The sequence below is a fragment of the Pan troglodytes genome, chromosome 1 (genome assembly GCF_028858775.2).
Source record: "Pan troglodytes isolate AG18354 chromosome 1, NHGRI_mPanTro3-v2.0_pri, whole genome shotgun sequence".
NCBI lineage: Eukaryota > Metazoa > Chordata > Mammalia > Primates > Hominidae > Pan > Pan troglodytes.
This window is the reverse complement of record NC_072398.2, coordinates 119791714-119819391: the sequence shown is the minus strand read 5'-3', so window position 1 is coordinate 119819391 and position 27678 is coordinate 119791714. Positions and strand designations below refer to the sequence as shown.

Genomic DNA, 27678 nt, shown 5'->3' with positions numbered 1-27678 from the left:
ACCTCTAGATAATTGGGGAGGGGAAGAAGGAAGAGGAGCAAGTTACTTTTTATGTCAAACAATCGAGTTATCTGATTTTTAAAATAATTATGGGAATGCGTTACTTTCATAATCTAAAAAGTAGCTTAAATGGCTTTTTTATATACAAGTCAAATCTATTTCACCATCTCCTTTTCCAACCCCAGAGTCCACATGCCTGTGATGCTGATTATCTTTTCTTACTACTTTCCAGCAGCAAAGCCTATGACTCAGCCCAGGGCTCTTCCATTCTCATCAGCAGACAATAGCTCTTCTTTACCACCAACCTTCCTCCCTACCATGCATCATTCTCTATATTCTTTTAAGTACTTGATTCTCACTGCACCGTTGCTATCTCTCCATAGCTGCTGTAGCCAGCCCTTCCCACTCAGATATCATCTTTGCAGGTGCCAACCTTTTTCTCCTCTGGAATAACCATCTTCACCTCCTTCTCTGGCATTATTGTTTCCCACCTCAGCCTTGGGGACTCTCTTGCCTCCACCCTCATCCCCTGGCCATGAGGAGGCTCTACTTCTGAGTACCAAAGTTCCATCTACCAGTGGCCAGCAAGTTGACCAGGTCACCATTGCTGCAGAAAGAAACAAAATGTGCTTCTGTGAGATCTCCGTGAGAACTCTGTGAGCCTGCAGGATGCAGATATCACAGAAAGCAACTTTTCTTGCCCTCATTCGTGACTCTCTGGGGAATGGGCAGCTGCCAAGCACAACTTCTAAAGTCCCCATGGCAAGCATTCCTCCCCAACTGCCCAGGTAGTGTTTATGTTATATTTTACCATAACTGTCAGAAATGTGCATATTCTTTTCAGGAACAAACTGTCTGCAAAGGACTTTGCCTCTCAGAAATTTATGCTAGTGAGAATGAACTGGAGACTGAGCTTGGACTTTCCATTATCCCTCCCTGTCTCTCACTCACTGTAGACTCAATTCCTACAGATCGTTCTTTCAGGGCTTGGAACTGAGGATATAGGACATCACTATCATTCCATTCATAAGAAGCAATTTTGTCATTCACAGTGGCGAAGGCGTACATCAATTGTATACAGATATGGGTTCACATTCTTAGGAAATAACTTGGCTGGTTCTGGTCAATACAGCAACCAGTTGGTAAAGTAATACACTAGCTTATAGGCTGAGCCTAAGAGGAGAAAGCAGCAGTTATGTGGTTCAAGTCCCCCAGTGCGTGTCTTACTTGCTGATAAACTCTTCAAGGGAAGAGTAAGTAACCTAAGAATTAGCTTGGCATATACCTGGTAGATACTGCTACACACCTTTCCTATGTCTATTTAAGACCTTGCTAAATAGTCATGACATTTTTTTCCATAGTCTCAGCAAGACCTAAGCATCTTTCATAGCCAGAAAGCTTTAAAATTCAGTAAGAGTCAAGATATAAAGTAAAATGAATTTGCTATCACAGAAGCAAGTGGTCAGGGTAATGATGTTCCTCAGATATTATGCATCAATTTATCACAAGAATAGACTGTTAAACGTTATTATCAATAAAATGGTAACCTTTTGTAGTTGGCATATGAGGTGACTGATGCTTTATTTAAAGGCTTTACATGCATGTTTTTGCTTATATTTTTAATTCTTATAACAATCCTACAAGGGAAACATTACTCTCTTCTTTTCAGATGAGATTCAGAAAAACTGACTTGCTCAAGACTGCAAGGTTAAGATTAATACCAAATCATTTATCCATATATTCCCCAGGTATTTATTGTGTATCTACTATTTCCAGCCAGTCTTACTCCAAAGCTCATGCCCTTCCCACTCTACTCTCCTGACTCCCCCTATCTAGGTCTTAGCCATGTCTCATATATATAGCCCAATGCCCAGGAATTAGAAAAAAATGTTAGGACATTTGAGGGGAAAAAAGACAAAACAAAGAGGAGTGGAGAGTAATAGATAATAGAGACTACACCAGGCTTAGCATCAAGACATATGTTTAAATCCTGATGCGAGTGGTGTGGGACAGGCCACTTCCCCTCTCTGCACTTTAGTTTTCTCACCTATAAAATGAGGAGTTTGAGATTAATGATCTATATGTTCCCTCCCAGTTCTAACAAACTGGGATCCAGCAAGCAGGCTGGGGGCTTGGGGCTCTAGTCCTGACTTCATCATGGAAGGAGAAGGAAATGAAGAAAGAGAAAGAAATTTAGAGCTGGAAGAAAAAAGAGAAAGAGGAGTTAACTATTAGGAAGAGTGGAGTGTAGGTAGGAGGCTATGTTACTCCTTACCTATTTGCACCTGCAGTAGAGTAGCTGAGCCTGAAACAAAAAAAAAAATACAATAACAAGAAATCCTCATATGGACTTCCCGGTTAGGATCTAGTGCTAGCGAGGAGACTCACAGGGTTTCAAGGACCCAAGGGCCTTTGGACCTATCAGTGGCGATTCCCAGGGCCCCATTTTATTATTCCCAGGCTTGGAGCTCAAGTCCCTCTGCTCAGAGGGAATCCATATAGAAACCTCCAGGTTTATATCAGAACTCCATAAAGAAATCTCACTGGAACAGATGCTGGCCTTCACACCCCATTCCCAAGACACCCCCATGACCTATAGGATAAAGGGCAAAAGGAAAGGGAGACTCACAGGCCCAGGGCAGCATCCTCTCCATTGTGCCTCCACACCAGCTGCCTTGCTCAGCCTCTTGGTTCAGCCTCATTTAAGGAAGAGGTCCCTTTTATCACTGTGGGAGCAGCTTAGCTGCCATCTCATGACCCCAAGTCCTGAGACCATCGTGTTCCTGTCTCCTATCATTCATAACAGCAAGCACCCCTACCCCACCCAGAGGGACAGAAACCTAGCAAAGGCAGCAAAGACCCCCTCACCAGCCCAGGCCCGGCTACTCTGACAGAACTCCTTGCTGTTGGAAGCCTCAGCTGGACACTGAGGCTGAGTTCTTCCCTCAGAGAATGCAGAAGCCCTGGGAGAGAATGAAGGGTGCTATGCTGGGACTTAGGGTCCCCAGGTCCAGGGCTCAGGGCTAGAAAAGCTCATGGGGGATAGAGCCAATATATTGGAATGCTCATTTAAAGCATGTAATTTTCCTCCTGATGGACCAAGCCCAGTGCCCAAAGTCAGCAGCAGGGTCTTGGAAGGAATCCAGTTCAGGAAAGTGGCATGATTATCCCTGTGCGTCATCTCCTCCTCAGTTCCTTGTGCTTTTGCTGCACAGCTGTAGAGGAAGGACGGAACAACTATAAGATGCTGCAGCTGCCAGCTCTTCAGCTTCTTCTTCCCTTATTGCAGCCAAGGGCAAGAATGGGGAGAGGGCAGCTGCTGCCAGAGAAACATTATCTTTGTACCCCTGCCCCCTTCTCCTCACCCTAGGAGGAGGGGTGGAAGTATGGTGCAAAGAACATTGTAACCTACTTTGCTAGAGTCTGACTCCCTAGGGAAAAAACAAAAACAAAAACAAGAAAAACCGACTAGATTTGTGAGTAAGAGAGATATATGGCTGAAAGAGGGGTCAGACGCACTTGGGAAGCTAGGGTTGCAGGTGCCAGGCTCTGTTTTGTCTCACCTTGATAACCCCAAGGCTATAGATTTTCCACTGCCAGTGGCTGTACCCCTCAGTACTGGGGCTAAGCCAGGCAGATAAGAGAGGGCACAGGTGCAGGGGCAGCTGCCAGCTTTTGCTTAAAAGCAAAACCTCAGGCTGAGCCAAGAATTTCCTCAAGGATTCTAGCCTCCTTTTAGCCCGCTTAAGAAGGAGGTGGTTCATGGCCATGTTCATAGATATGGTTTGGCTCTGTGTTCCCACCAAATCTCATGTTGAATTGTAATCTTCAATGTTGTGGGAGGTATCTGGTGGTAGGTGATTGGATCATGAGGGTGGTTTCCCCCTTGCTGTTTGCCTGATAGTGAGTTCTCACGACATCTGCTCGTTTGAAAGTGTGTAGTACTTCCCCCTTCTCTCTCTCTCTCTCTCTCTCCCACTCCGCAATATGAAGAAGGTGCTTGCTTCCCCCTTACCCTTCCACCATGAATGTAAGTTTCCTGAGGCCTCCTCAATCATAATTGACTAACAGTTCCTCACAGCCTACAGAACTGTGAGTCAATTAAACCTCTTTCTTCATAAATTGCCCAGTCTCAGGTAGTTCTTTATAGCAATGTGAGAATGAACTAATACATTCATCTTTAGATATGTGGCACCTGACACAGACTAGGCACTTGATAAAAATTGGTTTAATTAATAACTGTCCTGTCTTCAACTGTTCTGGTGTTGGCAATATTCAACCAACAAGCTACTCCTGACCTTATTCATTGTTTATTGCTGTATGGCAAATTACTCCAAAGCTTAACCACTTAAAACAATAAGGCAATATTTATTATTTCATATAGTTTCTGTAATTCAGGAATAGCTTATCTGAGTGGTTCTGGCTTGGGTTTTCTCATGAAGTTGCAGTCAAGATGTTGGCTGGGGCAGTCTTTGAAGGTTTAATGAGGGCTGGAGGATCCACTCATAAGATATGTCACTCACATGGCTAGCAAGCTGGTGCTGGCTGTTGGCAGGAGGCCTCAGTATTTCCTTGATGTACTTCTCCATAGGGATTCTAGAGTGGCAGACAGCTTCTCCCAGAGTAAGTAAATCAAGAAAGAGCATAGTAGAAGTCACATTCCATCATATCCCCAATATCCCATTGGTCAGATCAGCCAAAAATTGATGACACCATCCCTGCCCTCCAGGAACTCAGAGACTAGTTGGGAGATAGGGCTATTGTGGGGTGCCATGGGAGCACAGGACAAGAGTACTTGGTCCCAACTGAGTTGCTTACCCATAGCCTCCCAAGTCTCTGACTCATCCAACTGGAGTTTTTAGTAGGGTTCTCAGATTTTTATACACTTATCCACTGTCCTCCAGGGACACGTGCCTGGCACATGGAGAGTGCTCAATAAATCTTGAGTTTCCTTCTTCTTTTTCCAGACATGATTCCTGTCTGAGGCCCACTTTATTGGTAGAGCTCCTGATGGGTCTTACTCTCCCAGTTTTCTGACTGGGTCTGCCCAGCTGCTTTGCTGTCCACTGTGCACATATCTACAACTCAGGATGGGACTTGCCAGACTACAGCCCATGTCTTGGCTTCCATCAACCAAGTTACTCCCCAAGCAATAGAACAGTCTGTGTCTTTTAGGTTAAATGATCTCCACTCTGTTCTTCCTTTCTTCTTTGAACGGTAAAAATATACATTGGCATACAGAAGGGCAGATAACCCAGCCCAAGATCTTTTGGAAAATTAGTAAAATCTTACCAGGTATATAAATCTTACTAGTATATCCAGTAAAATCTTACCAGGTATATAAAAATTATTGCTCAAGATTCCCAATATTCTCACGCCTTACTATTTGTCTAACACCTAACACCTAAGATATATTTTTCTATTACCTTGACCCAAAACATTTTTTTCCATTTCACAGTAACTTGAAGATTGGCCTAGAAATATTTCTGATCCCTTGAAAAAGAAACACTGAAATTATCATTCACCTCCTACTTCTATCACTACCTGAGAGCCCCCCCACCCCCCGCCCAATAGGCTGACCTACATGAGCACTGAACCACACACATGGAAAAAGGAAAATTGCACGTCATTTAAGGGAAACAAATAGCCTAAAGAAGGAAAACCAAATACATTTCAATAAATACAAAAGTAATTGTGAACTTTGCATTATTTTTCATTAATAAATGTTTTATGTAATATTTTTGACATCTCATAAGACAAGTCTTTATTACTTTTATTTTTTTTTAAATATTTTCAGTTCATAGGGAGAGGAAGCAGAGCAAGATGGCCAAATAGAAGCCTCCAACGATCATCCTCCCCACAAGAACACCAAATGAAATAACTATTCACACAAGAAAGGACCTTCATAAGAACCAAAAATCAGGTGAGCAATTACAGTACCTGCTTTTAACATCGTAGCAAGGAAAGAGGCCTGAACAGCATAGGAAAGACAGTCTTGAATTGTTGACACACCCTTCTCGCATCTCCTGGCAGCAGCAGCAAGTGCTTGGTGCAGAGAGGGAATCTATATGCTTGGGGAAGGGAGAGCACAGTGATTGTGGGACTTTGCATTGGAACTTACTGCTGCAAAAACCAACACAGGATAGAATTCAGTGGGCACCAGGCCTAGCCAGAGAGAAATTGCCCATCCCAGTGGTCAGAAACTGAGTTCCAGCTAGCCTTGGCACCACAGGCTGAAGTGCTCTGGGGTCCTAAATAAACTCGAAAGGCAGTCTAGGCTACAAGGACTGCAATTCCTGGGCAAGTTCTAGTGCTGTGCTGGGCTTGGAGCCAGCAGACGTGGGGTACACACAACCCAGTGAGACACCAGCTGGGGCAGCCAAGGAAGTGCTTGCACCACCCCTCCCTCAACCTGAGGCAGTACTGCTTGCAGCTCTCAAAGAGACGCCTTCTTTCTGCTTGAGGAGAGAAGAAGAAAGAGCAAAGAGGACTTTGCCTTGCAACTTGGATACCAGCTCAGCCCCAATAGGATAAGGCATCAGGCAAAGTCCTGAGGCCTCCATTCCAGGCCCCAGTTCCTGAATGACACTTCTAGACACACCCTGGGTCAGAAGGCAATGCCCTGCCTTGAAAGGAAGAACCCAGCTATGACAGGATTCATCACCTTCATTCAAGGGCCCAAGGGCCTTGAATAAACATCAGCAGTAGTCGGGCAGTACTCGCCATAGGCCTAGGCTGAGACCCAATAACATGCTGGCCTCAGATGTAACCCAGCACATTCCCAGCTATGGTGGCCACAGAGAGAGGCTCCTTCTGCTTGAGGAGAGGAGAGGGAAGAATAAGGGGGATTTTTTATTGCAGCTTGTTTACCAGCTTGGCCACAGTTGGGTGGACCACCAAGTGGGCTCCTGGGGTCCCCAATTCCAGGCCTTGGCTTCTAGATGGCATTTCTGGACCTACCCTAGGCTGTGAGGGAGCTCAGCACCTTGAAGGGAAGGACACAAGCCTGCCTGGATTCACACCTGTTGACTGAAGAGCCCTTGGGCCTTGAGTGAAAATCCGTGGTAGCCAGGCAGTCGTCACCTTGGGCCTTGGGCAAGATCCAGGGGTGTACTGGCTTCAGGTCTGACCCAGTATAGTCCCAGTGTTGGTGGCCACAGAGATGCTTGTGTCACCCTTCCCTCAGCTCCAGGGAGCTTAGAACAGAGGGAAAGAGACTTTGTTTGTTTGGGGGAAAGTAAGGGAAGAGAGGTGAATAGGAGTCTCTACCTGGTAATTCAGATAATTCTCTTGGATCATACCAAGGCCACCAAAGCGGGACCTCTACAAGTCTGTAAGAGTCACATCGTTTACTGGGCTGGAGTTGCCCCCTAATGCAGACACAGTTGCAGTGACCAAAGACTTAGATCACAACACCCAAGTCCTTTCATTTTTTTGGTTTGTTTGTTTTTGTTTTTGTTTGTTTGGGTTTTTTTGTTTCTTTTTTGTTGTTGTTGTTTGTGTTTTTGAGACAGAGTCTCACTCTGTCACCCAGGCTGGAGTGTAATGGCAAAATCTCGGCTCACTGCAACCTCCGCCTCCTGGGTTCAAGCGATTCTCCTGCCTCAACCTCTCAAGTAGCTGGGATTACGGGCATATGCCACCGTGCCCGGCTAATTTTGTCTTTTTGGGTTTTTTTAGTAGAGACGGGGTTTCACCATGTTGGTCAGGCTGTTTTCGAACTCCTGACCTCCGGCGATACTACTGCCTTGGCCTCCCAAAGTGCTGGGATTATAGGCATGAGCCACCACGCCCAGCCCAAGTCCCTTCAAGTACCAGGAAAGTCTTCTTAAGAAGGATGTACAAACAAGTCCAGACTGCGAAGACTACAATAAATACCTAACTCTTTAATACCCAGACATCAACCAACATTCACAAGTATCAAGACCATCCAGGAAAACATGACCTCACCAAGCAAACTAAATAAGGCACCAATGATGAATCCCAGAGTAACAGAGATATGTGACCTTTCAAACAGAATTCGAAATAGCTATTTTGAGAAAACAAAAAAAATCAAGACAACACAGAGAGGGAACTCAGAATCCTATCAGATAAACTTAACAAAGAGATTGAAATAATTTTAAAAAATCAAGCAGAAATTCTACAGCTAAAAAGTTCAATTTGACATACTGGAGAAAGCATCAGATTCTCTCAACAGAAGAATTGATCAAGATGAAGAAAGAATTAGTGAGCTCAAAGACAGGCTATTTGAAAATACACAGCCAGAGGAGACAAAAGAAAAAAGAACAAAAAAGAATGAAGTTAGCCTTAAAAAGGAGGTAGAGAGAAATAGGGGCAGAAGGTTTATACAAAGGGAAAATAAAAGAAAATGTCTCAAACCTAGAGAAAGATATTAATATCCAAGTACAAGAAGGTTATAGAACACAAGCAGATTTAACTCCAGGAAGACTACCTCAAGGCATTTAATAAGCAAACTCCCAGAGGTCAAAGGTAAGAAAAGATTCTAAAATCAGCAAGAGAAAAGAAACAAATAATATTCAAAGGTGCTCCAGTACATCTGGCAGCAGACTTCTGAGTGGAAACCTTAAAGGCCAGCATTGGATAGATCATCTAGACAGAAAATCAACAAACACTGGACTTAATCTGCGCTATAGACCAAATAGACCTAATAGATATGTACAGAATATTTTATCCAATGGCTGCAGAATACGCATTCTTCTCCTCAGCACATGGATCATACTCAAGGATAGACCATCTATTAAGTGCTGAAGGAAGAAACTGTTATACTAGAACAGTATATCCATCTGACAAGGAATTAATAACCAGAATATATAATATATTTCATTTGTTTCAAGAAACAAATGAAAATGTAAACACAACATACCAAAACCTATGGGATACAGTTAAAGCAGTACTAACAGGAAAGTCTACAGCATTGAATGCCTACCTCAAAAAAGTAGAAAAAAATTTAAAAAACAACATAATTATGCATCTTAAAGAACTAGAAAAACAAGAGCAAATGAAACCCAATATTAGTAGAAGAAAAGAAATAATAAAGATCAAAGAAGAAATAAACAAAATTGAAAGGGAAAAACATACAAATATCAATGAAACAAAAATTGGTTTTGTGAAAATATAAACAAAATTGACAAACCTTTAGCCAGACTAAAAAAAAGAGAGAAGGCCCAAATAAATAAAATCAGAGATGATAAAGGAGACATTACAATTCATACTTCAAAAATCCAAAAGATCATTAGTGGCTACTATAAGCAACTATATGCCAATAAATTATAAAATCTAGAAGAAATAGACAAATTCCTAGATACATACAACCTACCAAGATTGAACTGCGAAGAAATCCAAAACCTGAACAGACCAATAACAAGTAACAGGATCAAAGCTGTAATAAAAAGTCTCCCAGCAAAGAAAAGCCTAGGACCCAAAGGCTTCACTGCTGAATTCTACCAAACATTGAAAGAACTAATACCAATCCTACTCAAACTATTCTGAAAAATAGAGGAGGAGAGAATACTTCCAAACTCATTCTACAAGGTCAGTATTATCCTGATACCAAAACCAGACAAAAACATATATATAAAAAGAAAACTACAGGCCAATATCCCCAATGATTATTGATGCCTCAACAAATGTCCTCAACAAAATACTGGCAAACTGAATTCAACAACACATTAAAAATTCATTCATAGTGACCACCTGGGATTTATCCCAGGGATGCAAGAATGGCTCAATCAGTGTGATACATCATATCAACAGAATGAAGCACAAAAATCATGTGATCATTTCAACCGATGTTGAAAAAGCATTTGATGAAATTCAACATCCCTTCATTATAAAAACCCTTAAAAAACTGGGGATAGAAAGAACACATTTCAACATAATAAAAGCCATACATGACAGACCCAGAGCTAGTATCATACAGAATGGGGAAAAACTGAAAGGCTTTCCTCTGATATCTGGTATAAGACAGATATGCCCACTTTTACCACTGTTACTCTACATAGTACTGGAAGTCCTAGCTAGAGCAATCAGACAAGAGAAAGAAATAAAGTGCATCCAAATTGGAAAGCAAAATGTCAAATTATCCTTGTTTGCAGATGATACAATCTTATATTTGGAAAAACCCAAATACTCCACACACAAAAACTATTAGAACTGTAAACAAATTCAGTAAAGTTGCAGGATACAAAATCAATGTACAAAAATTAGTAGCATTTCTATATGCCAACAGTGAACAATCTGGAAAAGAAATCAAAGAAGTAATCCCATTTACAATAGCCACAAATAAAATTAAATACCTAGGAATTAACTAAACTGAAGAAGTGGAAGATCTATTCAATGAAAACTATAAAACCCTGATGAAAGAAATTGAAGAGAACACCAAAAAATAGAAAGATATTCCATGTCATCCATGAATTGGAAGAATCAATATTGTTAAAATGTCCATAGTTCTCAATCTATAGATTCAATGCAATCTCTATCAAATTACCAATGACATGCTTCACAGAAATTTTTTAAAAATTTCAAAATGTATATAGAACCACAAAAGACCCAGAATAGCCAAAGCTATCCTAAGGAAAAAGAACAAAAATGGAAAAACCACATTACCTGTCTTTAAATTATACAACAGAGCTATTGTAACCAAAACAGCATGGTACTGGCGTAAAAACAGACACATAGAACAGTGGAACAGAATAGAGAACCCAGAAATAAATCATACATCTACAGTGAACTCATTTTTGACAAAGATGCTGGGAAAACTAGATTGCCTATATGCAGAAGAATGAAACAAGATACCTATCTCTCGCCGTATACAAAAATCAAATCAAAATAGATTAAAGACTTAAATCCAAAACCTCAAACTATGAAACTACTAAAAGAAAACATTGGGGAAACTCTACTGGACATTGGACTGGGCAGAGACTTCTTGAGCAATAACCCACAAGCACAGGCAACCAAAGCAAAAATGAACAAATGGGATTACATCAAGTTAAAAAGCTTCTGCACAGCAAAGGAAACAACAAAGTGAAGACACTACCCACAAAATGGGAGAAATATTTGCAAACCACCCATCTGACAAGGAATTAATGACCAGAATATATAAGGAGGTCAAACAATTCTATAGGAAAAACCTAATAATCTGATTAAAAATGGGCAAAAGATCTGAACAGACATCTCTCAAAAGAAGACATACAATTAGCAAATAGGTATGGAAAGGTGTTCACATTATTAATCATCAGAGAAATGTAAATTAAAACTACAATGAGATATCATCTCACCCTAATTAAAAAATGGCTTTTATTTAAAAAAATAGGCAATAACAAATGCCAGCAAGGATGTGGAGAAAAGAGAACCCTTATACACTATTGGTGGGGATGTAAATTAGTACAATCACTATGGAGAACAGTTTGGAGGTTCCTCAAAAAACTAAAAATAGAGCTACCATATGATCCAGCAATCCCACTTCTAGGTATATACCTAAAAGAAAGGAAATCAGCATATCAAAAAGATATCTGCACTCTCATGTTTATTGCAGCACTATTCACAATAGCCAAGATGTGGAAGCAACTTAAGTGTCCATTCACAGACAAATGGATAAAGAAAACGTGGTGCATATACACAATGGACTACTATTCATCCATAAAAAATCAATGAGATCCCATCATTTGCAACAAAATGAATGAAACTGGCAGTCATTATGTTAAGTGAAATAATCCAGGCACAGAAAGACAAACATTGCATGTTCTCACTTATTTGTGGGAGCTAAAGATTAAAACAATTGGACTCATGGAGATAGAGTAATAGAAGGATGGTTACCAGAGGCTGGGAAGGGTGGTCAGGAGGGAGGGAAAAGAAGGATGATTAATGAGTTAAAAAAAAATAGGTAAAAAGAATAAATAAGATCTAATATTTGCTAGCACAACAGGGTGACTATATTTTTAAAAATGCAGTTGCTCATTTTAAAATAACTAAAAGAGTATAATTGGATTGTTTGAAACACAAAGGATAAATTCATGAGGTGATGGATACCTGATTTACCCTGATGTGATTTTTATGCATAGCATGCCTGTATCAAAATATCTCATGTAGCCCATAAATATATACACCTACTATATACCCACAAAAATTAAAAATTAAAATTTTTTAACAAGCACATTACACCTGCACAAATAGCAATTAAATAGGAATTCCAATGCTTACTTACATCTCTTAAAGAATATTTAAAGGGGTCTACTATGTAAGCATTGGCAACATTTTTCAAAATTGCCATTCTACATTCTCCTCCAGAGATGTTGGGCTGGGACCTTTCCCCCAATAAAGCCCAAATCCCTGTCTTCACATCCACCCTTCATAGTTTCTATGCCTTTTCACGTCCCTGTTATTTTCCAGCTCTTTCTGTCTAATTCTCTCATCTTTCCTTCTACTTCTGCAGACCTTCCCCTCTCTCTCAACCCAGTCCACAAATTTTTTCATGTTTTTAAAGTTGTCTTTTTTGTGTTGGAAACTGAAACTGTCATTAGCTATCCATGTGTTTTCTTTCTCTTTTTGTTTTTTATTTTTATTGTTTTTATTTTTATAGATTTAGGGATACAGATGGAGGTGTGTTACGTGGATATACCGTGTAATGGTGAAGTATGGGCTTTTAGTGTACCCATCACCTGAATAGTGCACATTGCACCCAATAGGCAGTATTTCATCCATCATCCCTCTTCCACTCTCCCACCTTTTGTAGTCTCCATTGTCTACAATTCCACTCCATATGTTTAGCTCCTTTTTACAAGGGAGAACATTTGGTGTTTGACTTTCTGTTTCTGAGTCATTTCACTTGTGATAATAGCCTCTGATAAGGACTACGGTGTCCTTAATGTCTACGCTGCAATTCCATACTCAGGCAGAGACTGCCTCCTTATTTTTCTCTCCCACTGATTCCATCCATGTTGCTGCAAAAAACATTTCATTCTTTTTTTGGCTGTGTGGTATTACATGAAATGTGTATACCACATTTTTAAATCCAATCATCTGTTGATGAACACTTAGGTTGATTCCATGACTTTGCTGTTGTGAATTGTACTGCAATAAACATGTGAATGCAGGTGTCCTTTTGATATAATGATTTCTTTTCCTCTGGGTAGGTACCTGGGAGTGGGATTACTGGATCAAAGGGCAGTTCTATTTTCAGTTATTTGAGAAATCTCCTATTGTTTTCTATAGTGGTTGTACTAATTTACTTTCCCACCAACAGTGTATAAGTGTTCCCTTTTCTCCACATTCTCACCAATATCTGTTGGTTTTTGGCAGTCCCCCAATTCTCTTTCACAAAAATATAGGAATGGGACAGCCAAGGTCTTTATTTAGTACAATGAAGACAGAAGGGTGTTAAAGGAAGGTGGGGAACACTCACATATTAATAAGTCTTGTCCCCACCCCACAAACGATAAGCAAAGTGGAACAGACCTTAAGCTATGGGGGAGCTTTTGTTGGTTGTTATTCTCTTTCTTTTTTTCTTTTTCTTTTCTTTTCTTTTCTTTTTTTTTTTTTTTTTGACGGAGTCTCGCTCTGTTGTGGCTGGAGTGCAGTGGCACGATCTCGGCTCACTACAACCTCCACCTCCCGGATTCACGCCATTCTCCTGCCTCAGCCTCCCGAGTAGCTGGGACTACAGGCGCCCGCCACCACGCCTGGCTAATTTTTTGTATTTTTAGTAGAGACAGGGTTTCACCGTGTTAGCCAGGATGGTCTCGATCTCCTGACCTTGTGATCCACCCGCCTCGGCCTCCCAGAGTGCTGGGATTACAGGCATGAGACACCGCGCCTGGCCATTGGTTGTTATTTTCTAGAAAACGGGAGCAGACAGAATTTTCTAACTCTGGCTTTGCAAATACTGTAATTGTTCTAGCAGACTGGTACCTGCTGAAAAACCTCAGATGACTTGTAGTAACTTGAATTTGATTATCTCTCAGTAACTGTGTTGAGAACTTTCTGGAAATTATATCTCTAGGGGTGGGGAGAAGCCGGGAGGACTGGGTGCGCGTGCAGGAATCAGAAGCCGGTTGGTGGGTGAAAGGTTTTCTCGCTCTAGGGAGATTCTTCAAGCAATCACTATGTCAACAGACACAGGTGTTTCCCTTCCTTCATATGAGGAAGATCAGGGATCCAAACTTACTCGAAAAACTAAAGAGGCACCATTCGTACCTGTTGGAGCAGCAGGTTTTGCAGCAATTGTTGTATATGGATTATACAAACTGAAGAGCAAGGGAAACACTCAAATGTCCATTCATCTGATCCACATGCGTGTGGCAACCCAAGGCTTTGTTGTAGGAGCAATGACTGTTGGTATGGGCTACTTCATGTATCGGGAATTCTAGGCAAAACCTAAGCCTTAGAAGAAGAGATGCTGTCTTAGTCTTGTTAGAGGAGCTTGCTTTAGTTAGACGTCTCATTATTGAAGTTACCTATTATTGTTGGAAATAAACTAATTTGTATGGGTTTAGATGGTAACATGGCATTTTGAATATTGGCTTCCTTTCTTGCAGGCTTGATTTGCCTGGTGACCGAATTACTAGTGACTAGTTTACCAACTAGGTCATTCAAGGAAGTCAAGTTAACTTAAACATGTCACCTAAATGCACTTGATGGTGTTGAAATGTCCACCTTCTTAAATTTTTAAGATGAACTTAGTTCTGAAGAAGATAACAGGCCAATCCTGAAGGTACTCCCAGTTTGCTGCAGAATCTCACATATTTTGGAGTTGTATAAGAGTCCTATTTGCCCCAGTTAATTCAACTTTTGTCTGCCTGTTCTGTGGACTGGCTGGCTCTGTTAGAACTCTGTCCAAAAAGTGCATGGAATATAACTTGTAAAGCTTCCCACAATTGACAATATATGTGCATGTGTTTAAGCCAAATCCAGAAAGCTTAAACAATAGAGCTGCATAATAGTAGTATTTATTAAAGAATCACAATTGTAAACATGAGAATAAAGGATTCTAGTTTAGTTTTTTGTAATTGCAAATTATATTTTTGCTGCTGATATATTAGAATAATTTTTAAATGTCATCTTGAAACAGAAATATGTAGTTTAAGCACTCATGCAAAGGTAAATGAACACTTTTTAAATGTGTGTATTGCTTATTTTTTCAATAAGAATTGTAAACATTGAACTGAACAAATTACCTATAACGGATTTGATAAATGACTTATGAGCAAGCTGGTTTGGCCAGACAGTATACCCAAACTTTTATATAATATACAGAAAGCTATTACACTTGTGAACTTCTCTTGTCTAATCTGAATTTACATTCCATGGTGATAACATGGTATATGTATTGTTATTAAAGTAAGTGACCCATGTCAAAAAAAAAAAAAAGAAATTATATCTCTAACTCAAGATCTTTGCTCTCAATGCTTGAGGTCAAAAGTCAGAGCATAAACAGAGGTGATGCTGAGGCAAGAACAGTGACTGACAGGGCAGGGGAGGAGGATGGAGGTGCATTGGGGCTGACCTGCATCGCTCTTCCCTTTGATGAAAAGAATCTATTTCTTCCATAAGATAAACACAACACTGAAGAAAAAAGAAATGACCCAATGCAGACATTACTCAGTTCAATAAGACCAGCTCTATTACATGTCAGTAGAGAGGACCAATAAAACTATGTAAGAAAATGGACACTGACATTCAACACTGTTGCCCCCTACCCCATACATGGGTGAGTTGAGAATGTTTTGCATGTTTTTATCCAGATACATTTTTCTAATTATACTGGAATTAATGTGATATCTCCACTATTGAAACCTTTTTGAGATCCCAAGGCAATGACAGTTTTTAATTCCCTGAGGCAATCTTCTAAATTAGATGACCTCACTTCAAATGATTTTTGATTACTGACTGTGTAATGCAAATTTAACCACTGAGCTCACTTCAAACAGGGAAATGCTCAAAATTAAGGTATTCCAGATTAAAAATTCCTAGGGATCAAAACCATGCCTCATTTATATTTTCCATGACCCCATGGCATAGTGGACTTTATTACATAGAAATATAACTTTAAAAAATTATTACATTGAATCTGAATCTGACTTGAACACCAACTGTATGATCACCTCTCCATGCCTCAGGCTCCTTCCAATGTAAAATAAAACTGGAGATTTTAAACTCAAATGCTTTCAGATTCAGGCAGGCAAAGTGAACATGTGAGGTAGCCTGAGTACCAGTAGGGAGTAATGAGGACTATGATAATGCCCATTAATCTGCAAATTCATTAAAATTGTGCTGCTGCCCTCAAAAAAAAATGTTTTCTGATTATATTTGGCCTGCAAAACACCTGTTTGAAATGCTCTCTAAGGTTGTTGCTTCCCTCATCCCTTACATTGTTCTTGAGTCAGCCATTGCTCTGGTACACGTTCTTTCTAAGGATAGTCAAAAACAATATTGGGGGAGAGAGAGGTAGGTGGGTGATAACCTCCAACCAGAGCTTCCCAAGGAGATATCACTGTGTCCTTAATGCCTATGCTGGAGTTCCATACTCAGGCAGAGATTGCCTCCTTATTTTTCTCTCCCATTGATTAACTAACTGATCCCCTGTAGTAACTGTTGCTAAGTTTCAACTTAGTATAAGCCACAAAAAGCAGAACACACCAAAAAAGACATCTGGGAATGAACATTAAAGGTGTTTGGAGTTTTCTAATTTATTAGTTGCAGAAAGTAAGACTGTAGTGAGCAGAGGGAGTCAGGATCATTAAAAATGCTGCCATGGACCCACAGAAACATCAGAACAATCCCAGAGTCCTGCAGAGAGGGGTGGAGACAGCAGTCGCTGGCTAGTCTAGGCAGAGAAGGCAAAGCCCACCCTGTTGTTGGCCATGTCATAGACAGAGCAATATTCCTTGAGGAAGACATCACCCAGAATCCAGAGGGGCTGCAGGAGGGCAGGCAGGTGGCCTCAGTTCCAAGCCTGCAGTAGCCATTGTTCTGAAGAGACAAAGGACATGAAGATATAACTAGCTGTACTGTAGAGACCTTTCCCCACAGGGACTCCCCACCTTATATTACGTGACACCTGTAGGGGGCCCTGAATTCTTGTTCAGTCTCAGCCTGGTCCCTGGTGCCCCACTCACATCATAGGTGCCCAGATGTGAGCTGGGACATGGAATACCTGTTTGGGCCCACCAAAACCCAGTACCCTGGAAGCCAGGAGTGAATATGTACATTGAAGACATAGGCAGAGGGAGGCAGAGGAAACTGGGCCCCGCCGATGATGAAGGTGATGGTGGGCATGCTCTGTATGTAGCTGCAGTCGACCACAAACTGAGAGGGGGAAGAGGCAAAGCTGAGGCGCTCCAGGGGACTAGAATCCCAGGTAAAAGGCCCAAGGCCCACTTTGTTCCCGTGAGTTCCCTGTAAGACTTTCCCCTCCACCTTCCAGTAAAGGCTGTTCCAGAGCATGGAAGGCCTGGCCTTCCCAGGAATAACTCTGACCAGGCCCTCTTGCTTTCTTGAGTCCTCTCCTTAAATACCTCTCAGCTTTTGGATTTTGGTTGTATTAATATGGTCGTAAAGAAGGAGGCTTATTCTAGAACAGAGTCTCTAGCCTTGGAAAGTGAAAATTACAGAGAAAAGGCATGGGGCACACACTTGTGGAAGCATACTCTCCCACACACTGATATCCACATTTGTGTGCACACGTCCATGTACTCACCACAGCATGTGCACACATGTATGCATGCACATGCACAGATGTGCACACACACACACACACACACACACAACCTGAGAAATCAAGATTTAGTCTGGGAATAGATTCTTGCATGCAGGGAGAAGCAAACAACAGATATGAGTACAAAGCGGGCAGGTGTGGGGAGAGAAGGCTACTCAGAGTGAAATCCAAAGATGTATTCCTAGGGGAGAAAGAAACCAAAAGGAATGGAAAAATGTGTTGACTCTAATATTTCAGAGCAGTCAAGTGATAGTGGCCAGAAAGCTGAAATTTGCCCCTAGGACATACAGTGGATTCACAGCACCTCCTGACAACCATTCACCCCATACTCAACCAGTCTGAGTAGAGATGGTGTTACTCCCTCCCCTTCCCCTTCCTTGCATTGAAGGTTCATGACAGAAATGCCATGCTGTGTCCCCACCCATCTTTCCTGCCAAAGCCTCAGGTCCCATCCAACCCTTCCTCCTCTCTGTTGTGAACTCCTTGCACTCAGGCGCCTGTGTTGAGTCTGCCTGGGTGTGCAGAAAAGCCCTTGGCTTCTGGTACTCACATCACCATTCTGAGCCTGCTGGACTCCTGTTGCCTGCAGGAAGGAGCCCATGTACTGCTGGGGAATGGCCAGCAGGAAGGTCCTGGTATCCACAATGGCCTGGCAACCCTCAGAGCACAAGCCAGTGGTTACCGATGGCAAATCTGAGGGGGATACCAGGACAAAGAGAATCAAGTGCCTCTACCGAAAACATGAGCCATGTCATCCCTTGTCCCACAACCCAGCAGCTCTGACGTTCTTCTTCTTCCAGGCAGCCAAGCCACTCCTATTACACATCTGCCCATGAAATGCTTCTGTCCATTTGTCATTATTGGACTCGCATCCTCAGTCTTGATCTAGTGCTCACTCCAGCTCTGACTGAAAGCTCTAGGAAGACAGAGCCTGTGTCTTACCTTCTTTCATCTACCTATATGGGGTCCAGCACATAGTGCCAAACACAGTCAGGGCTTGTAATCAGTAAATAGCTGCATTTTGAGCACCTACTATGTGGAAGACACTCTTTCAGGATTTATGGTGATACAAGGAGTGGGTAATTAGTGCTTACTGCTTTAAGGAGCTTATTCTAATAGAGATGGAACAACACAATTAATCAAGCCATGACTAACACTGTTAAGGCAGTAGCTGATAAACCCCGTAATGTGGTACATAGACTCTTACATGATGCAGTCTCTGATTCCTTGTCTTGCTTTTTTCTACTGCTCTACCCTTCCTCTTCATCCCACATAGATATGTTGAGATCTGTCTATGAGCCAGGTATCATGCAAGGCACTTGGAGATACAATGGTAAACAAGACATACACCACAGTCTAGTGGAGAGCCCAGACATTTAACAAAAACACACAAATGATGTCTCATTGCAGCCCTGATAGGTGCACATTACAATGTGCCAGAGAAAAGGGGACTTGATCTTTTTTGGGAAGCCAGAACAAGGATTTTTCTGAGGAAGTGATAAAGGATGAGTAGAATTGGGCTATATGAAAAGCCACCTCCATTCCATGCCCAAATAATCTGCCAAGCTCTTACCTCTTTCTGCTCTTGTAGGTTGGGCTGTTTCTCCAGTGCCTTACCCAGTGACTGGGACATGTTAATTGTGACAGCAGCACAGGTAAGCATTATAGGATCAAAAGAGAAAGAAATCACTGTGCTCTGGGCCCCTGGGAGGATTTTTAGGAGAAGATACTAATTAATCTGGGCTTTGAGGAATGCCTACAAGTCAAGTAAGCACTCCAGGTGGCATGATTAAAAGAACAAAAGCAAGAAAATCATGGCCAGGTGCAAGGACTTGTTGAAGTCTGTGCTTAATATCTGGAAGCACTGAGAGGCTACATTGATAGGTGGAGCCGAGATTCTGTATGGTCTTAAATACAGATCAAAGGAGTTTTTTCTTTAACTGGCATGTGATAGAGAATTCTCAGGTGTAGAAATAACTGATTTGAGCACAAGCTTAACTGATCCCAACGCGGATCAAATAAGCTTGTGCTCAAATTTTGGCCTTATAAAATGTGACTTTGGACAAGTTACTTAGCCCTCTGAGCCTTGATTTCTTTATCGATAGAATGAAACATATTGCTGACCTCCTTATAGTGCTCTTGTGGAAATTATATGCAATAATATATTTAAAGTACTTAGGCCAGGCACGGTGGCTCACTCCTGTAATCCCAGTACTTTGGGAGGCCAAGGTGGGTGGATCATTTGAGGTCAGGAGTTTGAGACCAGCCTGGCCAACCTGGTGAAAGCCTGTCTCTACTAAAAGTACAAAAAATTAGCTGAGCGTGGGGGTGGGTGCCTGTAATCCCAGCTACTCGGGAGGCTGAGGCAGGGGAATCGTTTGAACCCCGGAGGCAGAGGTTGCAATGAGCCGAGATCACACTACTGCACTCCAGCCTGGGCAACAGAGTGAGACCCTGTCTCAAATAAATAAATAAATAAAATACTTAGCATAGCACCTGGCACATATCAAACATCAATGACAGCTATTACTTTCACTAATGATAGAAGGAATAAAGATTATGCTGATGGAAATCATCAAGCTTCCAAGAATAGAAACAGATTCACAGTGCCGAGGAATGACCAACCTGCCAGCATGCTGAGACTCAGTACCCAGTTCAAAAAGTTCAGACCAGAGCTAGACACCAGAGTCTACTGAGCTCCAGGACCACCTCAGCCTGGGGGCTGGTGATTCTATTTAAGAAACCTGTGTGACGTGGCGGAACAGGAAATGTTGTTAAGCTGGAGGAACACCCTGTGAGTGTCCACAATCCACAGGAAGTGCCCTCTCTACTTACTCCTCGATGGCAATCTGCCAGTACAGTTCCGGGCTGACAGGGGTCCAGATGATCTGACCAGAATAAAGTTGGGGGTCCACACCTCCAAGGATGAGCTCTCCACCATACTGGCGGGTTGGCTGGCTAGGAAGAGATGTACAAGAACGTGAATGCCCACACACAGTCGGTGAGGCAGTTCTCTCTCCTCTTTCCTTCCTGCACTCCCTCAGACACAGGGGTGCTGCAGACAGGGGACGCTGTCCTCTGAGCTGCTCTCAGACTCAGCCTGCTGAGGCACAGGAGGAGACTTGTCAGAGTAACACCAAACTACTAGACACGATGCCCATAAAGAAGATGGAAGTGGAAACCAGGCACCCAAAAACAAACTAGAAAAGCATCCCAGAGAAACCCTCCCTGGGAGGAAGTGAGAACAATAGGAAACAGTTTTAGGGACAACTAGAACGGGGCCTGAGAGAGCCCGCGAGGCACTCTGAGAGGCACGCTCCCATCATGGTCAGGTCATTAACTAGACAATACTGGAAGGACTTTGGCCTTTTGTGCTCCTTATGCTGGCCAGCCGTAGAAGAAAGACACGTGAACTTCAGGTACTTTGAGGATCATGTGTTTGGGAAAGAAGGAACAAGGGATAAAGTTTGGCACAAAAGTACAGTGCCAAGTGGAGCAAGAAAAGTACTGGATTTGTGATCAAGATATTTGAGTTTGAGTCTTGGCTTCACACCTACTGTGAGTGACCTTGATCAATTCTGACAAGCCGTTTGAACCTCCATTTGCTCCCTGGCAAGATGGGGCTAATATGAGGATTTTTGAGACGTCATTTGAAGTAATTGCTAGGAGAACACTTTATAAAGCCAGACATAGTATTATGATTATTCCTCCATTATAGTTCTCTTTACTAGTAATGCTCATGTGGCTTGTTCTTTAGTGCTAATACGGCAGTCTCCAGATTTCCTAAATAAACACTGAGGGACTGTTACTCAATTTTATGAAAGGTCATCTTGTGGCTTATAGCTAATATCATTTAAAATTCTTTTTTTTTTTTTGAGATGGAGTCTCACTGTGTCGCCCAGCCTGGAGTGCAGTGGCGTGATCTTAGCTCACTGCAAGCTCCGCCTCCCAGATTCACGCCATTCTCCTGCCTCACCCTCCCGAGTAGCAGGGACTACAGGTGCCCACTACCAAGACCGGCTAATTTTTTTTGCATTTTTAGTAGAGATGGGGTTTCACCATGTTAGCCAGGATGGTCTCGATCTCCTGACTTTGTGATCCGCCTGCCTCAGCCTCCCAAAGTGCTGGGATTACAGGTGTGAGCCACCACGCCTGGCCTAATTTAAAATTCTTAAAGTGTATTTAAAATAAGATTTTTCCCAAATTTTCTGAAATACATGAATTTTATATAGCAAGTTATACTCATTGTGTCAGAACACCCTATAACCTGGACCCCATCTGATCTTGGGTTGCCTAGAATCCCCATGGACCCTCATTTTCTGAGCCCTTCACAGGACGAACGTTCTCACCAGGTGAAGTAGAAGCTGAAGACGAGCTGAGTAAGCTGGCCCTGCTGCAGCATCCCCTGCATTACTGTAGGGGAATTCCCCACTGCCATGTTTGGGTAGGCCATTCCCAGGATCCCGTCAAAGTCTGAATAGTAGAAGGGGTCGCTGGGCTCATTCTCACTCAGGCCAAACTCCTGGTTATTGACAACGATGTTATGAACCTATGGCAAGCAGACAGTATGGCTTGACAATTCAGGTGCACAAATTGCATGGCTTCCCAGACTAATGTGCACAGGGTATGGAATCCAGAAACCCTCCTGGGGAGAGAACATCAGCTTCTTTCATGCAGAACCCAACCACAAGGGTGGGAGTGGAGGGTGAAAGAGCAACCTTTCTAATCAGGTGTGTCTCGGAAAAAAGAGTGTGGATGTTGGAGAAGTGGAAGAAGTTTTTTTCTGGAGTTATAGTTTCCACTTCCATGGACAGTGAAAGAATTGAATAGTTTCATACTGAACAATCTATGTGCAACAATGATTAGAGGAATTGTAGGTGTTTGAACTAAAGAAGTAAGAAAATAGTAAAAAGGCTTGTCTTCAAATATGCGAAGTGCAACTGGGTGGAAGAGGCAGTAGACTTATCTGTGTGTTTCCAGAGGGCAGAGTTAGGACCACACAGCAAAGCTGCAAGAAGACACAACAACTTTAGCACAACATAAAGGCTTCCTGCAGTCAGGACTGCTGTGGAAGCAATTTACGTCCTGGGATGAAGGCTGAATTAGTCTTTGTGTTCCTTCCAACACTCAGCTTCTGGGAAGCTTGGACCTAATTAGTAAGCATGGGTTTCTCTAATAGTGTAAGACTCTAGAAAATGGGAGCCAAACCACAGACCCTCAGAGGCTATGAAAACATTACTTACAGTCACAGTGTCATAGCCCAGGAACACACTCAGGCTGCCACTCCCATAGGATAGTCCATAGGTTTGTCCATTGTTTCTGAAGGTGGAGGACAGGCTGGGATTGAACCTGTTGTGATTGGCTATAGAAAGACAGAATGGAATATTAATTTCATTTGCAGTTTTCCAAAACACGTGAAGGCTACTTATCCTTGATGGATTGGGCTCATCAGACCAAGGCTGGGATAGGGCATCACCCTAGATCTTTTCTTATAGACAAACTGTGCTAGTCCTAGAAGTCTATGACACACTTTGCCCAAATTCCTTCCAGCTGACCATTCCCTGAGAGAAAGATTGCCTCAGACTTACCAGAAACACTGGGCCACAGGAGGGAGCTCAGGGGAAGGAAAGGAAGCCTTAGTCTATTTCTGCTGTCTGTCTCCAAAAAAGTCAGCACTTCTGAAAAGTGGTGCTGAAGTGATAGACTGAGAGCAATTTCTAAATGTTCCAAACAGAAGGATACGTGATGGACAAAGAACTCTGGACTTAGAATGATTCACCTGCACTCAAATCCCAGCTCCACTTCTCTATCTGCTCCCCTCATGGTGTGGAGGGTGGTAGTGACATACTCACAGCAGGCTCGGCTCTGGCAGTAGATGGAGGGCAGCTACAGATTGGAGGAACCCGTATCAAAGAGGACTAGGAAATTTTGGGGTGGTGTCCCAGTGCTGATCTCCCCAAAGTAGAAAGACTGCAAAAGAAAGGTTTATCACCTTCATTAAGTAACCAAGCCTTGTCTTAAGAACGGACAAGCAGTTAACCCACAGGAAGCCACCCTCTGCCCAAATCATTTTCTTGGGGGAATGAGAGGCTTATCCCACAAGTTTTCCTTCCCATCTGGAGTTAGTTCCTTTCAAGATTCTACTTTTTGTCCCTAATTGCAAGCCTTTGGCCAGCTAAGACTTAGTATGGCAAGACAATATCCTCTTCCAAAGTGTTTTCTACTTTTACAATAAGCTGATATCTTCACAGATTTATCATGCTACACTGGAGTACCCAGAATTGGGGAAACAATCACTTTTTCTTTTTTCCTGGTGTCCAGACACACACACACACACACACACACACACACACACACACACACCACCACCACCATCACACTCTTCTCCCCTTCCCTTTCAATGTTAGATACTTCTACCATCATTTTCCTCCCTTCTGGTCACACACTAGCAGAGGGTGCTAGGCAGCTGGAAAAGAGATAGCATGGAGAGAAAGAAGAGCTTTTCACTGGAAGGTAGTTTAAGCTCTAAGTTAACTTGGGCCAGTCATGTCACTTACCTACCTCTAGTTTCTTCACCTATAAAATGTGGGAGTTGAAATAGAAGATCCCTAACGTGGCTTGCAGCTCAGACATGCAACATAACATCTCACTAAGGACAGTCCACAGGACAGCAGAATGTCAAGATGCCCTGATGAGACTTGGTGGGCTTGAGAATATTCAGACATTTGCTCCGGGGACTTTGCATCTTTCCAAAGAGGGAGAGATGCAGTATCTGAGCCACTGGAGCTTTTGCCTGACAGCCTCACATGTATTTTCCTTCTTTCCCCTGCAGCTCATTGCTAGGACTTCCTTTGGATCTGTCAGTTGACTTGAACATTCCCACCATGAATCTCTTAATTATGTAAATGAGGCTTTAGCAGGATGGGCCAGCAACGAGAGGAAAGGAGGAAAGAAAAGGAATTACTATACTCTTAGATGGTACCAACTCATAACTTGTTCTGATTCTTTCCATAGAAAGGGTGAGACTTTGGTTTAGTAACTAGTCAAAAATTACAGCTAATGAGCAGTATAAGTGAGTATCTAAGAACGGTGGTTATACAAGGGTTATGGACACTCCCCACCCCATCACTCACATCCAGGTAGTTGGTGATGGGCTCGTAAGCAACAGCATCATTATTGAAATAATACTTGGCAATTGGATCAGCCTTTGGGTGGTCTCTCAGAAATGTCTCCAGTACACCCTGCTCCTCCATTCTCTGGCGGATAGACTTGCCTTTCCTCAGAATGATCCTGCAGAGAATAGGGTAAACAAACAAAAATAGAAACGGAATGAGTCTTGGCCCCATGAAAGCAATCTCTTCAATGACCTGACCTGCAGTGTTTAAATCTCTCCAGTACTCTACTCAACAAAAGCCCTCTATAAGCAATGCTCTCAGATTTTAGCACATTCTAACCACTGCTGTCACTCCAGAATTCCCGGTGTGGAATAGACCATATCATATTTTTGGGGTATTGTGTTTATATATTGTTTCCAGAGAATAAATATCTTCTTTCCAATCTCTTCTATAAGTTTGGGGTAAGGATTGTGCATCCTTCCTTCTTAGCCAACACCCACACCCATAACCCCCCCCACACACACTCACACACCATCCATCCATTTCAAGTCTTAGCCCCCAGTGGGTGTTCCTTTCACAGTAAAAGAGTCAACCTGATTGGTGTTCCAGGAGACCTACAGAGGAAGGCCTTTGCCCTTTCCTAGCTTGTCATGTTCCCCGAAGGCTGGAATCCGCAATTAGGCCAAATCCCAATACATAATTTTCCACACCTCCTGAGAGATGTAGGCAAGCAAGACCGAGACCAGGATCTTCATGGTGCTGACTTTTAACTCCCCACCAACACGCAGGACACGGTGGCAGAGCCAGAGGTGGGGGCACACAGAGGTAGGCTAGATCTCTCTCTCTTATATCTTGATCCCCCTGCACTTTTGGTCTCTAGGTACATGGGCTTTCCTACCTTTGTACCAGCTTGTTTGCCTACAAATCCATAGATTCTGTTTGTTTTTCCCTCTGGCAAGCATCAAGAACTTTCATATTCACTCCATAGTGAATTTAAAAAGCAATTAATGGCTTTACTGGTGGAATCTAAAGATTAGGATTTGATAACAAATGTAAAATGCACTGAGGTCAGAGGACCTTGGTGCCTGTGTCTACTGGGCAATGGGTGTTGGCAACTTCCGCCAGGAAAATGGAACAATTTGCTCTTTAGCTCCTAAGGGCATGTGCTTTCTTGAGCTTTGCAGTCTACTCTCTGCTTCTTCCTCTCCTTCTCTCTCTTCCTCTTCTCTGTCTCATCTGTAGCCTTCCATATATGATTTTCATAGCCCATGACATTCTTCTTTCTTTATTCTTTCATTTTTTTCATTAGCAAACTAGTCAATTTTTATTGAATGCTTACTCTGTGTTCACCTCTGTACTAAGCTCTGGAAGTGCAAAGATAATTAGGAAATGATCCTTGTATACAAATGCTTGCATTCCTGCTGGAATAATGGACAGATAATCAAATTGTCAGGCAGTGTGACCACTCTGAGCATCCAAATGTTTGTTGAATGAGTGAGAGAGATAACAATCATGTTAAAGCAATCAGAGAGAGGGAGTGGTAGTTTTTTGTGGGATGGAAAAGGCTTCACAGAGGAGGTAACATTTAAGTAAGGATCTTGCAGGATGATAAATGAGGAAGTGAAGAAATTAAAAAAAAAAAAGAAAACACCATTGCAAGCAGATGAAAAGCTTCAGCAGTGGCACAAATGGGTGAAGTTTTGTGATGATTCACAGAACATTGTGGCCAACGTAGCCAGAAGAGCAATTCTCAGCACAGTTCATCACCAGCCCAAGACACACTTGCAGGACTTGCCTGCATGTGCACAATTCTCATCATGCTAATTGTTACTCTGAGTATTATTTTCTAGCCAAGAAACCATTTTAAATGGAAAAGACTGTAATGCTATAATAGGAATACTATTGAGTCTACGATACTATATTAAAGCAGTGCATATTTAATACCTTCAGAATTTTAACTATTATTTTATCAAATTATTTATGGCATGCTTCATAACTGACTACAACCAGAGCACCATGGATACAATACTGAACTACTGCAAGAGTAATACATGGATAGTTGCTATATACAGTACAAGGTATCTATATGGGCATGACTTTCATGATCAGAATCTTGTAATGTGAATCCTCTATGCCACACTAAGCAATATTGATTTAATTCTGTAAGCAACAATAAGCCATTAAAGTTTTTTTAATCCAGCAAGCAAAACACTGAATGCCCTTCTGCCTACCATTTATACAGAGCTTTTTACATTGTAGTCTTTCAGAAGTACTGAGTGAAAGAGGTCAGTTAGCAAAATAATTCCCTAAGTAAAATTGTAGCTGGCATGAAACTTTGTCATGAATCTACCTTGAAGCTACGCACAACCCCAAAGAACGTTCAACTTTATATGTATGATTTAATGTTTTTATGTAGAAATATGTTTTTAAAGGGAAACTTAAGAGCCACTGTACACTCATAATGACCATAACTCCCACATGTTGAACACAAACTTTGTAGCAGACACATATTTCATGTAATCATTGCAATATCCTTGTGGGGCCAATTTGACTTTCCCAAGACCACCCAGTTAATGAAAGGTAGAACTGTGGTTTCAAGTCCAGTTTGTCTGAACTCTTATCTAAACATAAACTCCTCCTCTAGGCCTGGTGTGCTTAAGTTCTCTTTGAGTTAATATACATGAAAGCATCAACTTTAATGATGATGAGAAGATTTGATTTAATTTTCTATGGAAGCGACCATTCCAAGATGACCAAATAGGAAGAGCTCCAGTCTGCAGCTCCCAGCATGATCAACACAGAAGATGGGTGATTTCTGCATTTCCAACTGAG

At 42.1% G+C, this 27678-nt stretch overlaps 1 protein-coding gene and 1 pseudogene across 2 annotated transcripts; one reads left to right on the top strand and one right to left on the bottom strand.

Moving 5' to 3' along the window:
- The first annotated feature begins 14074 nt into the window (after window positions 1-14074).
- Window positions 14075-14946, top strand: LOC100615043 (HIG1 domain family member 1A, mitochondrial-like). Its single transcript, XM_054678352.2, has one exon. It carries the CDS (start codon window positions 14121-14123, stop codon window positions 14382-14384), a length of 264 nt encoding a protein of 87 aa, XP_054534327.1. The 5' UTR covers window positions 14075-14120; the 3' UTR covers window positions 14385-14946.
- A 1739-nt stretch (window positions 14947-16685) lies between these two features.
- Window positions 16686-25703, bottom strand: PGBP (pepsinogen B, pseudogene; annotated as a pseudogene). Its single transcript, NR_164363.1, has 9 exons — window positions 25543-25703; window positions 24865-25021; window positions 23584-23701; window positions 22975-23093; window positions 22081-22280; window positions 20567-20689; window positions 18282-18424; window positions 17224-17322; window positions 16686-16986 (listed from the first exon to the last, which is right to left on the bottom strand). The product of NR_164363.1 is annotated as a pepsinogen B, pseudogene (transcript).
- Between the last annotated feature and the right edge of the window lie 1975 nt (window positions 25704-27678).